Source organism: Lonchura striata, chromosome 28 (assembly GCF_046129695.1).
Source record: "Lonchura striata isolate bLonStr1 chromosome 28, bLonStr1.mat, whole genome shotgun sequence".
In the NCBI taxonomy this organism is placed as follows: Eukaryota; Metazoa; Chordata; class Aves; order Passeriformes; family Estrildidae; genus Lonchura; species Lonchura striata.
Genome location: NC_134630.1, coordinates 7,680,871 through 7,694,978, shown reverse-complemented (window position 1 = coordinate 7,694,978; position 14,108 = coordinate 7,680,871). Strand labels below are relative to the sequence as shown.

Here is a 14,108-nt window from a genome sequence, read left to right as displayed (position 1 = left end):
GGGAATAAATGAACTTTTTCCAAACACTGGCATCCATGAGGAAAAAAACCAGGAGAGGAAAATTCCCCCGAACCAACCCCAGGAAATTCCATGTGGGACAGGAACGACAACTTTTCCATAAAATCCAACGGAATTGAAGGAATTCCACGTCATCCCTCTGGCGGCATCTCCCAGTCCAAGCTTGGAATGAAAAGAAAACTCCAAATTCCAAAATTCCAACCCAATTCCCACATCTGAGCTCCTCACATCTCTACGGAAAACTCCCCAAAATCCGCATCCGGGTGGGAATTCCGGGGGTTTTTATCCAACCAATCCCAGTTTGGAAAACAAGGGGGTTTTGGGTTTTTTCCCTAAACTAAATCCCTAAATATGGAAACGCCGGGAAAAGCGGGAAAAGGGAGGGGTTTTGTCACTCGGATCCCGAAGGAATTCTTGGCTTCAGCGATTCCTAAGAAAATAAATCCGGATTTTCCTGAATTTCCCCCCACTTTTTTTTTTTTTTTTTTTTTTTTTTAATATATATAGATCTCTAAATTATATATATTTATAATTTCCCCAAGAAAATTCCCCAAATTTCCCCAAGAATTCTCCTCATGGAATAAGGCCTGGAATTCTGCCCGTTGGATTCGTCTGGAATTCGGGAAGAAGCCCAAGGAAAAAAGAGGATGAGAAACCAAAAATAAAACCAAACTGGCCCCGGATGGATTTTGGGTTGAACCTCTGGAATTCCCAGAAAAACGATGGAAAACTCCATCCCAAATGGATACAGGAGCAAGCTTGGGATGCCTGGAAGAACTCGAACCCCAGAGGGAAGGATTGGGAAGAGCCGGAATTCCCGGTGGGAATTGAGAATGGCTCCCAACCCTCCCTGCCTGCATCAGCTTCTGGAATTCCTATAAATTCTGGAATAATATCCCTCAAAACAACATCAGAAAAGGAAAAAAAAAAACAAAAACAAAACAAAAAATCAACCCAACCAACCCTCCCAAAGGAAAAAAATAAAATTCCCAAAAAGTTTCGCTTTGGAGTCTCTGGGAACGTCGGGAAGGCCCAAAATTCGCGGGATGAGAAAGAACTGAGGTGGATTTTGTCTCTCAGAAACTGCAAGGTTTGGAAACTACCGACGGTTCCGGAGTCGATTCCAAGCAGAATCCAAGGAAAAAGGTGGGAATTCCCCGCAGCAATTCCCGCTCCCCAGCCGAGGTTTGGGCGGCAGCCGATCCCTAAGGGGGAAAAAGCAAACCAAGCTCAGCCGGAATCCGGGATTTGCGCTTCTTCATCCTCCTCTTCCTCTCCGCGGGATCGTCGGAATTTTGGGATCTCGGGATGTGCCGCCTGCTTGCCCGGCTGGAAGAGGAGCAGGGAAAAGGAGCGGCCACGAACTCGGCTCACGAAACGCAGGATGGGGCCGGAATTCCTCTCTCCACGCCCCAAAATTCCGGAATTCCGAAGCATTCCCGGCAAAAAGTTCGGCGTCGGCGAAGGCAGAGAGGAGTCGCTGAGTCCTTTCGTTTTTTGTTTTGTGCTGGTGCCAAAGAAATTCCAAAACTAAATACGGAAAAAAAAGCCAACCGAAAAAAAAAAAAAAAAAAAAAAAGAAGGAATTCTTTCTTCCCCCTTTCCCTGCCAGCTTCCATGAAAAATCTGGGAGCCAACGGAGCCGGGCTTCGGCCGCCCCGCCGCCGTCACTTCTCCCGGCAGGGACGGACGAGGAGCGGCGGCGTCGCATCCTGGAAATCCTCGGGGCGTCATCCAGCTGGGATCGAAGCGGATTCCACGGAATTGTGGTGGAAGAGGAAGGATGGCGGAGCCTGGCCAAGTTCTCCCTGGGAATTACTTCCACGTGGCCGACTGCGGGATGGAGCGGGGCGGGATCATGTCCAGGAGATACTCGCGCTGCCGCTCCACGGCCGAGGCCGCCTTGTGCACGGCCAGCGCGGGGCTGGCGAAGGGCAGGGCCCCACCTGCGGGAAAACGGGAATTGCGGAGTCACGGGAGGCCGGGATAGCCCGGGAACGCCGCGAAAGGCAGGAGGGTGCACACGGGAATCAGGATTGGGACGCGGCCTATCCCGGTGGGACTCGGCGCCGCCGGGGTCCCAGCTCATCCCGAGAAACGCAAAAGGGTTGGGGTGAGAAATGGGATTGGACCTCTGGAATTAGGGAATAGCTTGGGAATGAGGGGGAAAAGAACAAAAAACCACGGAAAAGCAAGATTTAAACAGGGATTATCCCGTGGAAAAGCAAAATTTAAACAGGGATTATCCCGTGGAAAAGTAAGATTTAAACAGGGATTATCCCACGGAAAAGATTTAAACAGGGATTATCCCACGGAAAAGCAAGATTTAAACAGGGATTATCCCGTGGAAAAGATTTAAACAGGGATTATCCCGTGGAAAAGTAAGATTTAAACAGGGATTATCCCACGGAAAAGTAAGATTTAAACAGGGATTATCCCACGGAAAAGCAAGATTTAAACAGGGATTATCCCACGGAAAAGTAAGATTTAAACAGGGATTATCCCGTGGAAAAGTAAGATTTAAACAGGGATTATCCCACGGAAAAGTAAGATTTAAACAGGGATTATCCCACGGAAAAGTAAGATTTAAACAGGGATTATCCCACGGAAAAGTAAGATTTAAACAGGGATTATCCCGTGGAAAAGTAAGATTTAAACAGGGATTATCCCACTGCAATCCGGCACCTTCAGGTTCCAAACTCATCCCGGTTGGGATTAAAGTCAGGATTTGAGCTCTCTGGAATTATGGAATTGGGAATGAGGGAAATAATGGAAATTATAATGTATAAATAATGAAATTGTAACACATAAATTATTCTAATTAAATATCAAATTAAATTAAATCTATGAAATAATTTTCTTATTAAAAGAATAATATAAATACTATGTAACTATAGAAATAATAATATAAAATTATATTTAAAACTTCTATTTATTTATACATTAACTTTTCCTATTAATTCTATTATTTTACATTAAATATAAACCCCCATATATAAAATATACATAACTAAGATATAAAGCCTATACCATAAAATAAATAAAACCCTACATATGAAATATAAATTTACAAAAGAAATATAAATTATATCAATTTTAAACTATATTATAATATAAAGTTTTGACTCCAAATGGATAAACCTGGAATTTTTATTAATTTTAGCCACCATCCCATGAGGACAAATCACTCCAACACCAACTTTCATTTTCCAACTTCAGCACCACCCCATGAAAATTCCCATCCAAAAATTGGGAATTTTGGGCCGTGATGGCACCAACTTTCATTTTCCACCCTCAGTATCACCCCATGAAAATTCCCGCCCAAAATCTGGGAATTCTGGGCAGGGATGACACCAATTTTCACCTTCAACCCTCAGCATCACCCCCCAAAAAAAAATGGTAATTTTGGGTACTGATGACACCAACATTCACCTTCCTACCTCAGCACTGCCCCACAAAAATTCCCACCCAAAAATTGGGAATTCTGGGCTGGGATGACACCAACGTTCACCTTCAACCTCCACTATCACCCCATGAAAATTGGGAATTCTGGGCTGGGATGACACCAACGTTCACCTTCAACCTTCAGTATCACCCCATGAAAATTGGGAATTTTGGGCAGTGATGACACCAACGTTCACCTTCAATCCTCAGCATTGCCCCATGGAAATTCCCACCCAAAATCGGGAATTCTGGGCCAGGATGGCACCAGCTTTACTTTCCACCCCAGCCCAGCTGCAGGAATGGCGAGTGGGTGCGGGCTGCACCGGGCGCCGTACCCTCACGGGGCGCCGTACCCGCGCCGGGCACCGTACCCACGCCGGGCGCCGTACCCGCACCGGGTGCTGTACCCACATCGGGCGCCGTACCTGCGCCGGGCGCTGTACCCGCACCGGGTGCCGTACCCACCCTGGGTGCTGTACCCACACCGGGCGCCATACCCGCACCGGGTGCTGTACCCACATCGGGCGCCATACCCGCGCTGGGTGCCGTACCCACACCGGGTGCCGTACCCACACCGGGCGCTGTACCCGCACCGGGTGCTGTACCCACATCGGGCGCCGTACCCGAGCTGGGCGCCGTACCCACACCGGGCGCCGTACCCACGCCGGGCGCCATACCCGCGCTGGGTGCCATACCCACACTGGGTGCTGTACCCGTGCCGGGTGCCATACCCACATTGGGTGCTGTACCCACACCGGGCGCCATACCCACACCGGGCGCTGTACCCGAGCTGGGCGCCGTACCCACACCGGGCGCCATACCCGAGCTGGGCGCCGTACCCATACTGGGCGCCGTACCCACACCGGGCGCCATACCCGCACCGGGCGCCGTACCCGCACCGAGCGCCGTACCCGCACCGGGCACCGTACCCGCACCAGGTGCCATACCTGTGCCCACGGGGCTCTTCTTCCAGGCGCCGCCCTTGCCGCCGGCTCTGTCGTGCCTGCCGGGCCGGCCGCCCGGCGCGGCGCCGCCCGAGGAGCTCTGCAGCTTGGCCGAGGAGCTGAAGGCGTGCGGCGCCCCGCGCGAGGCGCCCCGCGGCATCGCGCCCGAGCTCTGGGGAGGGAAAGGCCACACACGGAACACAAACATCACCCGCTGCGGGATTTCCGGAGGAATTCCCGCCTGGGGCGGCGGGGAGGGAACGGGGTGGAGTTCCCAGAGCAGCGGCGGCTGCTCCGTCCCTGGAATGCCCAAGGAAAGGTTGGAGGGGGCTCGGAGCAGCCTGGAAGGTGGGAATGGAGGGTCTCTGGGGGCTGAACTGGGAGATCTTTGGGCCTGGATCATCTTTGGGATGGGATGATCTCTGGGATTGGATGTTTTTTGGGACTGGATGATCTCCAGGACTGGATGATTTTTGGGATGGGATGATCTTTGGGATGGGATGATCTCCAGGACCGGATGATTTTTGGGATTAGATGATCTTTGGGATTGGATGTTTTTTGGGACTGGATGATCTCCAGGACTGGATGATTTTTGGGCCTGGAAGATCTCTGGGACTGGACAATCCCCACAGCCTGGCAGAACACCTACAGCCCACCCACCCCAATCCCAACGCGAGGGCCAAAGCCGCAGGCCCTGGGACATTCCCCACAGCATTCCTGGGACATTCCCTGTGGCATTCCTGGGACATTCCCCGTGGCATTCCTGGGACATTCCCCACGGCATTCCTGGGACATTCCCCACATCAGCCCTGGGCCATTCCCCACGGCATTCCTAGGACACTCCCCGTGGCATTCCTGGGACATTCCCCGTGGCATTCCTGGGACATTCCCCACGGCATTCCTGGGACATTCCCCATGGCATTCCTGGGACATTCCCCACGGCATTCCTGGGACATTCCCCATGGCATTCCTGGGACATTCCCCACGGCATTCCTGGGACATTCCCCGTGGCATTCCTGGGACATTCCCCCTGGGACATTCCCCCGGGACATTCCCCATGGAAGTGGCGTGTGCCCACCTGCTTGAGCGCGTGGTGCTGCCCCACGGGCTCGGCCTTGGGCTGCCCGGGCGGCGCCGCTTGCTGCAGGATCCTCTGCTCGATCTCCTGCTCCTGCTGCAGCGCCTTGACGAAGGCGGCCTTGAGCCTGTTCGTGTGCTCGGCCTTCAGGGCCTTCTTCTGGTTGGAGGCCATGCAGGTCTCGCACATGATGGTGCCGTTCTTCTCCTCCCGCCAGCGGCACGTGAAGTCCGTGTGGCACTGGGCACACAGGTAGGGCTCCCGGCAGGACACGGCCACCGCCACCTTCCCTGGGGGACAAAGACGGCGGGTCACCTTCCCTGGGGGACAAACACGGTGGGTCACCTTCCCTGGGGGATAAACATGGTGTGTCACATTCCCTGGGGGATAAACATGGTGGGTCACCTTCCCTGGGGGACACACACGGTGGGTCACCTTCCCTGGGGGACAAACATGGTGGGTCACCTTCCCTGAGGGATAAACATGGTGGGTCACCTTCCCTGAGGGACACACACGGTGTGTCACCTTCCCTGGGGGACAAACATGGTGGGTCACCTTCCCTGGGGGACAAACATGGTGGGTCAGCCCCAGTGTGGTTGAAATGGTTTTGGGGAGGTTTAAACGATTCCAGTCACGCTTAAACCCTGCACTTCTGGAGGTTTAACTGATCCCAGCCAGGTTTAACCAATCCCAATCAGGTTTAACTGATCCCAGCCAGGTTTAACCGACCCCAGGCGGGTTTAACCGACCCCAGGCGGGTTTAACCAATCCCAATCAGGTTTAACCAACCCCAATCAGGTTTAACCAATCCCAGCCAGGTTTAACCCACCCCAGCCAGGTTTAACCAACCCCAGCCAGGTTTAACCGACCCCAGGCGGGTTTAACCGACCCCAGGCGGGTTTAACTGACCCCAGGCGGGTTTAACTGACCCCAGGTGGGTTTAACCGACCCCAGCCAGGTTTAACCCACCCCAGGCAGGTTTCCCCGGCTCTGCCCGGGCTCACCTTGGCTCTCGAGCAGGTTCTGCACCACCTCCTCCAGCCCCACCAGGTAGATGAACTCGTTGTTGGCGGCGCTGGGCAGGAAGTTCATCTCGGGCGCGGGCGGCTTGGGCGGGGGGATCTCCAGCAGGGTCTTCTCCAGCTGCTTGCGCAGCGCCAGCTTGGCCGCGGCCTGCCGGCTGCCCGGCGCCTCGCCCGCGCCGCCCGCCGGGGCCGTGCCAGCCGGGCCCGCGGGCACCGCCGAGCCCTTCAGGGACGTGGGGGACGCCTGGAGAGAGATGGGAATGGGATACATCACTGGGAATCAGGGAATGGGATCCATGGGGGATCACCGGGAATCAGGGAATGGGATCCATGGGATCACTGGGAATGGGGGGAATCCCCGGTGCCGCCCGCCGGGGCCGTGCCAGCCGGGCCCGCGGGCACCACCGAGCCCTTCAGGGACGTGGGGGACGCCTGGAGAGAGATGGGAATGGGATACATCACTGGGAATCAGGGAATGGGATCCTCGTTGGGTCATTGGGAATCAGGGAATGGGATCCATGGGGGATCACCAGGAATCAGGGAATGGGATCCATGGGATCACCAGGAATCACGGAACCTGACACTCTCAGCCCTCCCAGCCCATTCCCAGTGAGAATTCCCAGTCATTCCTGGAAACGCCAACCTGGACCTGCAGGATGTTGATGTTGGTCATTCCCACCCTTCCCATCCCACTCCTGATGGGAAAATCCCAGGAATTCCTGGGAATTGCTCAGTGTTCACCTCCATGATGTTGATGTTGGTCACTCCCACCCCTCCCACACCGTTCCTGGCAGGAATTCCCGGCAGGAATTCCCAGGAACGCCGCTCACCTGCGGGATGCTGACCATTCCCACCCCTCCCACACCGTTCCTGATGGGAATTCCCAGGAATGCTCCTCACCTGCGGGATGCTGACCATTCCCACCCCTCCCACACCGTTCCTGATGGGAATTCCCGGGAATGCTCCTCACCTGCAGGATGCTGACCATTCCCACCCCTCCCACACCGTTCCTGATGGGAATTCCCAGGAACGCCGCTCACCTGCAGGATGCTGACCATTCCCACCCCTCCCACTCCATTCCCAGCAGGAATTCCCGGCAGGAATTCCCAGGAACGCCGCTCACCTGCGGGATGTTGACCAGCAGGCTGGCGCTGGGCACGTTGGCCACGCGGATCAGGCCCTGCTGGATGATGCGCTGGCCCTGCAGCTGCACCGCGGGCACGGCGGCGCGCGGCGCCAGCAGCAGCGGCGGCGGGCCCGCGCTCGCGTGCTGCCGCATGCCGTGCATCTGCTGGGAAAACACGGAAAAGGCGCTGGGAATGCCCGGGAAAAGGGCAAGCCGCCAGGAAAAGGAACCCGGGCTGCCCTTCCCAGGAGACCAGAGATGCTCCCAGCATTCCAGCCCCCACATTCCCACGTTTCTGAGTGGATTTGCTGGGGAAACATGGAAAAGGTGCTGGGAATCTGTGGAAAGCGGGGTGGGAATCCGTGGAAAAGGCGCTGGGAATCCGTGGAAAAGGGGTTGGGAATCCGTGGAAAAGGAGGTGGGAATCTGTGGAAAAGGCGCTGGGAATCTGTGGAAAAGGAGGTGGGAATCCGTGGAAAAGGAGGTGGGAATCTGTGGAAAAGGGGGTGGGAATCCGTGGAAAAAGGGGTGGGAATCCGTGGAAAAGGGGTGGGAATCCGTGGAAAAGGAGGTGGGAATCCGTGGAAAAGGGGGTGGGAATCCATGGAAAAGGAGGTGGGAATCCGTGGAAAAGGGGGTGGGAATCCGTGGAAAAGGGGGTGGGAATCCATGGAAAAGGAGGTGGGAATCCGTGGAAAAGTGGGACTCGACAAGGAAAACAAACCCAGGAATAATTTTCCCTTTCCCTCTGTCTTTCCCTTTCTTTCCAAAACCACGGGATTCTGAGCATTCCAGCCCCAAATTCCCAAATTTCTGAGTCCCAACTCCCGAGTGCTGCTGGAATCGATGGGTACAAAGGAGAACGGGAAGGAAAAACAAGGAAAAGCAGGGAAAAAGAGGGAAAAGCAGGGAAAAACAGGGAAAAAGAGGGAAAAGCAGGGAAAAGCAGGGAAAAGCAGGGAAAAAGAGGGAAAAAGAGGGAAAAACAGGGAAAAACAGGGAAAAAGAGGGATTGGCTTCCACTCCCTCCTCCTGCTCTCATCCAGCCCCAGGAAATGAGGGACAAAGGGGAATTTTCCCATTTCAGGGCTAGAATTGGTGGGATAACCAGGAGGAAAACCAGGAAAAGCAGGAATTGCCTCCCACCCCTTTTCTGGGACACTCCCAGAAAATCCCCCCCAGAGGAAAAAAACGCCCGAAATTAACCCCCAAGATGCCGGAAAACGCCGTTTTCCTGGGACACACAAGAGCCCGCACCGCCGCGGGACGTCGGAAGCGAGCCGAGGGGGAAATCCCGGATTTTCCCATGGGATGGGAAGGGGGAAAAGCGGGAGCAGCTCACCTGGGCCCCTCGGACCAGGGGCGGCATGACGATCTGCGGGCTCTGCTGCGAGCCCAGCTTGGAGGCGGCCGCCGGGCCGGCCCGGAGCAGCGGCGGCGGGATCCCGGAGCCGGGAACGCGGCTGGACGAGGCCTGGAAAAACGGGAACGGCCTCAGCCCCGGCCGGCAGCGCCGGGAAAACCGGGACAGGGAGGGACGGGACACGTCCGGGAGACAACGCGTTGGGAAGGCTGGAAAGGGGATAAAAACGGGGCAGCGGTGGCATTCCTGGGAATGGAATGTTGGGAATTGTGGGGATGGAATGTTGGGAATCGTGGGAATGGAAGTGTTGGCATTCCTGGGAATGGAATGTTGGGATTCGTGGGAATGGAAGTGTTGGCATTCCTGGGAATGGAATGTTGGGAATTGTGGGGATGGAATGTTGGGAATTGTGGGAATGGAATGTTGGGAATTGTGGGAATGGAAGTGTTGGGATTCGTGGGAATGGAATGTTGGGAATTGTGGGGATGAAGTGTTGGGAATTGTGGGAATGGAAGTGTTGGGAGTTTTGGGAATGGAAGTGTTGGCATTCCTGGGAATGGAATGTTGGGAATCGTGGGAATGGAAGTGTTGGGAGTTTTGGGAATGGAAGTGTTGGGAATGGAAGTGTTGGGATTCCTGGGAAAGGAAGTGTTGGGAATTGTGGGAATGGAAGTGTTGGGAATTGTGGGAATGGAAGTGTTGGGATTCCTGGGAATGGAATTGTGGGAATGGAAGTGTTGGGATTCCTGGGAATGGAACTGTTGGCATTCCTGGGAATGGAAGTGTTGGGATTCCTGAGAATGGAAGTGTTGGGATTCCTGGGAATGGAATGTTGGGAATTGTGGGAATGGAAGTGTTGGGAATTGTGGGAATGGAATGTTGGGAATTGTGGGAATGGAAGTGTTGGCATTCCTGGGAATGGAATGTTGGGAATTGTGGGAATGGAAGTGTTGGGATTCCTGGGAATGGAATGTTGGGAATTGTGGGAATGGAATGTTGGGAATTGTGGGAATGGAAGTGTTGGGATTCGTGGGAAGGAAATGTTGGGATTTATGAAGGGAAAGGAAAAGGAAGGAAAAAATAGAGGAGGGAAGAAAAACATTGGGAAAAATCCTGGAAGGGGAATGAGGAGAAAGGGAAAGCTTCGGGAAAATCCTGGAAGAGGAAAAAATGGGGGGAAAAGGACAAAAATGGGGGGAAAAAAGCGGTGGGAATTGTGGGATTTGTGGGAATGGAAGTGCTGGGGTTTGTGGGAATGGAAGTGCTGGGATTTGTGGAGGGAAAGGAAAAGCAGGAAAAAAGAAATGGAGAGAAGAAAAGCATTGGGAAAAATCCTGGAAGAGGAGAAGGGAAAAGCCCCAGGAGAAATCATGGAAGAGAAAAAGGAATCACAGAAAGGAAAAGATCTGGGAAAAAAATCCGGGAAGAGTGAAAGGAAAAGCAGGAAAAGAAAAGAAAAAGAAAAGAGAAAGTTCTGGAAAAATCATGGAAGAGGGAAAGGAATGAGGAGAGAGGAGTTTGGAAAAGCTGCTGCCCGAGGATTCCCGGAATTCCAATCCTCAAATTCCCTCCTGGTGCTGGGCCGGGATAGTCCCAAAATTCCAAACTTTCCTCTGCATCCCAATCCTGGCCTTTCTCCCTTCCCTCCTTCCTGGATCAGGGAATTCCCCCTTCCCAGGATTTGGGATGTCGGGAATTTCCATCCCGAATTTCCATCCCATTCCTGCGGAATCCCTCGGCTCCTCCCTCTGGAATTCCTGGAATTCCAGCCAAAGCCAATCCACGTTCATTCACCCAAAATTCCATAGGAATTGTTGGGATAAACAGGATTTTCAGGGTTAAATCCAAGATTCCCTGAAGGTTTTCCAGTTCCTCTGGAAGTGCTTCCAAAGGAAAGATTCCCACGCCTCTGGATTAGGGAATGGCTCCTAAAGGAGGGCAAATCCCTCCCTTTCCTGGAATTCCAGGGGTTTTCCAAACCCTTTCCTAAGGAAAATCCCTCGTGCTGGAGCAGTCTGGGGCTTTGGGTCCCGTTATCCCAAAGGAAAAGAGGAAAAGCAGGAATGTTCTAATCCCAAGGGATTTCCAGGGTGATTGACAGCTGTCCATGGATTCTGGGGATTTCCTTCCCCGAGGATTCCCAGGATTTAGCTCAGCCTGGAATGGGATCGCTCCCACCCCGAATCCTGGGATTCCCCGACAGAATCCTGGGATTCCCTGACAGAATCCTGGAATTCCCCAACAGAATCCTGGAATTCCCTTACCAAAACATCCCGTGATTCCCGAGCTCTTCCAAAGAAAATCCAGGAATTCCCTCCCAGAGAATCCTGGGATTCCCTCGCAAATTCCAGAGAGAATTCCTTGATTCCCTGACAAAGAATCCAGCAATTCCCTCCCAGGGAGTCCCAAGATTCCTTCAAAGGAAACCCCGGGATTCCCTCAGCAATTCCAGAGAGAATCCCGGGATTCCCCCAGCAATTCCAGAGAGAATCCCGGGATTCCCCCAGCAATTCCAGAGAGAATCCCGGGATTCCCTCAGCAATTCCAGAGAGAATTCCGGGATTCCCCCAGCAATTCCAGAGAGAATTCCGGGATTCCCTCAGCAATTCCAGAGAGAATTCCGGGATTCCCCCAGCAATTCCAGAGAGAATTCCGGGATTCCCTCAGCAATTCCAGAGAGAATTCCGGGATTCCCTCAGCAATTCCAGAGAGAATTCCGGGATTCCCCCAGCAATTCCAGAGAGAATCCCGGGATTCCCTCAGCAATTCCAGAGAGAATTCCGGGATTCCCCCAGCAATTCCAGAGAGAATTCCGGGATTCCCTCAGCAATTCCAGAGAGAATTCCGGGATTCCCCCAGCAATTCCAGAGAGAATCCCAGAATTCCCTCAGCAATTCCAGAGAGAATCCCGGGATTCCCTCAGCAATTCCAGAGAGAATCCCGGGATTCCCCCAGCAATTCCAGAGAGAATTCCCTGGAGTTCCCCAGAGGAATCCGCTGGCTCAGGAATCCCGATCCCTCCTTTCCCGTTATCCCTAAATCCCGTGGGAGCTGGGCGATGCTGGCGGCTTTTCCCGGGAATGCCGGGCTTTTCCTGGGAATGCCGGGCTTTTCCCGGGACTGCCGGCCTCTCCCGGGAATGCCGGCCTCTCCCGGGAATGCCGGCCTCTCCCGGGAATGCCGGGCTCTTCCCGGGAATGCCGGGCCTCTCCCGGGAATGCCGGGCTTTTCCCAGGAATGCCGGGCTTTTCCTGGGAATGCCGGGCTTTTCCCGGGAATGCCGGGCTTTTCCTGGGAATGCCGGCCTCTCCCGGGAATGCCGGGCTTTTCCCGGGAATGCCGGCCTCTCCCGGGAATGCCGGGCTTTTCCTGGGAATGCCGGCCTCTCCCGGGAATGCCGGGCTTTTCCTGGGAATGCCGGGCTTTTCCCGGGAATGCCGGGCTTTTCCTGGGAATGCCGGCCTCTCCCGGGAATGCCGGGCTTTTCCCGGGAATGCCGGGCTTTTCCTGGGAATGCCGGGCCTCTCCCGGGAATGCCGGGCTTTTCCCGGGAATGCCGGCCTCTCCCGGGAATGCCGGGCTTTTCCTGGGAATGCCGGCCTCTCCCGGGAATGCCAGGCTTTTCCTGGGAATGCCGGCCTCTCCCGGGAATGCCAGGCTTTTCCCGGGAATGCTGGCCTCTCCCGGGAATGCCAGGCTTTTCCTGGGAATGCCGGCCTCTCCCGGGAATGCCAGGCTTTTCCCGGGAATGCTGGCCTCTCCCGGGAATGCCAGGCTTTTCCTGGGAATGCCGGCCTCTCCCGGGACTGCCGGCCTCTCCCGGATCTTTCCCGCTTTCCCGGCTCCCACTGACCTGCAGGGAAGCTTTTCCCGCGGGAACGGCCTGGGGGCCCCGCACCAACGGCGGCGGCGCGGCCGCGGCGCTTCCGGAGGGGCCCGAGGAAAGCTGGAAAAGGAAACAGCGGAAAGAGAGCAGCGGGAAAAGGCTGGAAAAGCGGGAATACAGAGCGGGAGCGCAGGAGGCCGGCAGCGGCGGGAAAATCCGGGAAAATCCGGGGAAAATCCGGGAAAATCCGGGGAAAATCCTGGGGAAAATCCGGGAAAATCCTGGGGAAATCCGGGGAAAATCCTGGGGAAATCCTGGGGAAATCTGGGGAAACTCCTGGGGAAATCCTGGGAAAATCCTGGGGAAATCCTGGGGAAATCTGGGGAAAATCCGGGGAAAATCCTGGGGAAATCCGGGGAAAATCCAGGGAAAATCCTGGGGAAATCCTGGGGAAAATCCTGGGGAAATCCTGGGGAAATCCTGGGGAAAATCCTGGGGAAATCCTGGGGAAATCCTGGGGAAATCCTGGGGAAATCCGGGGAAAATCCTGGGGAAATCCAGGGAAAATCCTGGGGAAATCCTGGGGAAATCCGGGGAAAATCCTGGGGAAATCCTGGGGAAATCCTGGGATCTGCTCCCGCTCATCCCGGCCCCGCCCGGGGCAAGGGGCTTTGGGAATTGAAAGGAAAATCCTCAGGAACTGGCAGGAGAATCCTTGGGAATTGTCAGGGAAATCCTCGGGAATTGGCGGGAGAATCCCGGGAAAGGGAAGACAAGACACCAGGGACTTCAAAATCCCAGGATGAGGGTTGAAAATTCCTTGGAAAAAGGCTAAAATATCCCAGAAAAATGTTTTAAAAATCCAGGAAAGGGCTTAAAAAATCCAGGAAAAAAGCCACACCAGGGACTTCAAAATCCTGGGAAAAGGACTGAGAATTCCCTGAAAAGGGCTGGGACTTCTGGGAAAAGGGTTGGGAATTCCTGGGAAAGGACTGGGAATTCTGAGAAAAAGGTTGGGAATTCTGGGAAAAGGGTTGGGATTTCCTGGGAAAAGGGCTGAGAATTCCTGGAGAAGGGCTGGGAATTCCCGGAAAAGGGCCGGGAATCCCTGGGAAAGGGCTGGGAATTCTGAGAAAAGTGACGGGATTCCCGGAACAGCGCTGGGATTCCTGGAGCAGGGCCAGAATTCCCAGAGAAAGGCTGAGAATTCCCAGAAAAGGGCCAGAATTCCCAGAGCAGGGCTGGAATTCCCAGAAAAGGGCCGGAATTCCCAGAGAAAGGCTG

At 54.5% G+C, this 14,108-nt stretch overlaps 1 protein-coding gene across 1 annotated transcript in view; it reads right to left on the bottom strand.

Annotated features, from left to right (window-relative positions):
* Positions 1 to 488: 488 nt before the first annotated feature.
* GATAD2A (GATA zinc finger domain containing 2A) overlaps positions 489 to 14,108 on the bottom strand; it is a 36,413-nt gene continuing 22,793 nt past the window's right edge. The window contains exons 6-12 of the mRNA XM_077788881.1: positions 12,852 to 12,944; positions 8,978 to 9,109; positions 7,633 to 7,800; positions 6,489 to 6,753; positions 5,485 to 5,774; positions 4,410 to 4,578; positions 489 to 1,964 (exon numbers count right to left, since the gene is read on the bottom strand). Of these exons, the coding sequence (XP_077645007.1) occupies positions 1,834 to 1,964; positions 4,410 to 4,578; positions 5,485 to 5,774; positions 6,489 to 6,753; positions 7,633 to 7,800; positions 8,978 to 9,109; positions 12,852 to 12,944 (1,248 nt within the window). The 3' untranslated portion in view covers positions 489 to 1,833. The remainder of the gene's footprint in view (positions 1,965 to 4,409; positions 4,579 to 5,484; positions 5,775 to 6,488; positions 6,754 to 7,632; positions 7,801 to 8,977; positions 9,110 to 12,851; positions 12,945 to 14,108) is intronic.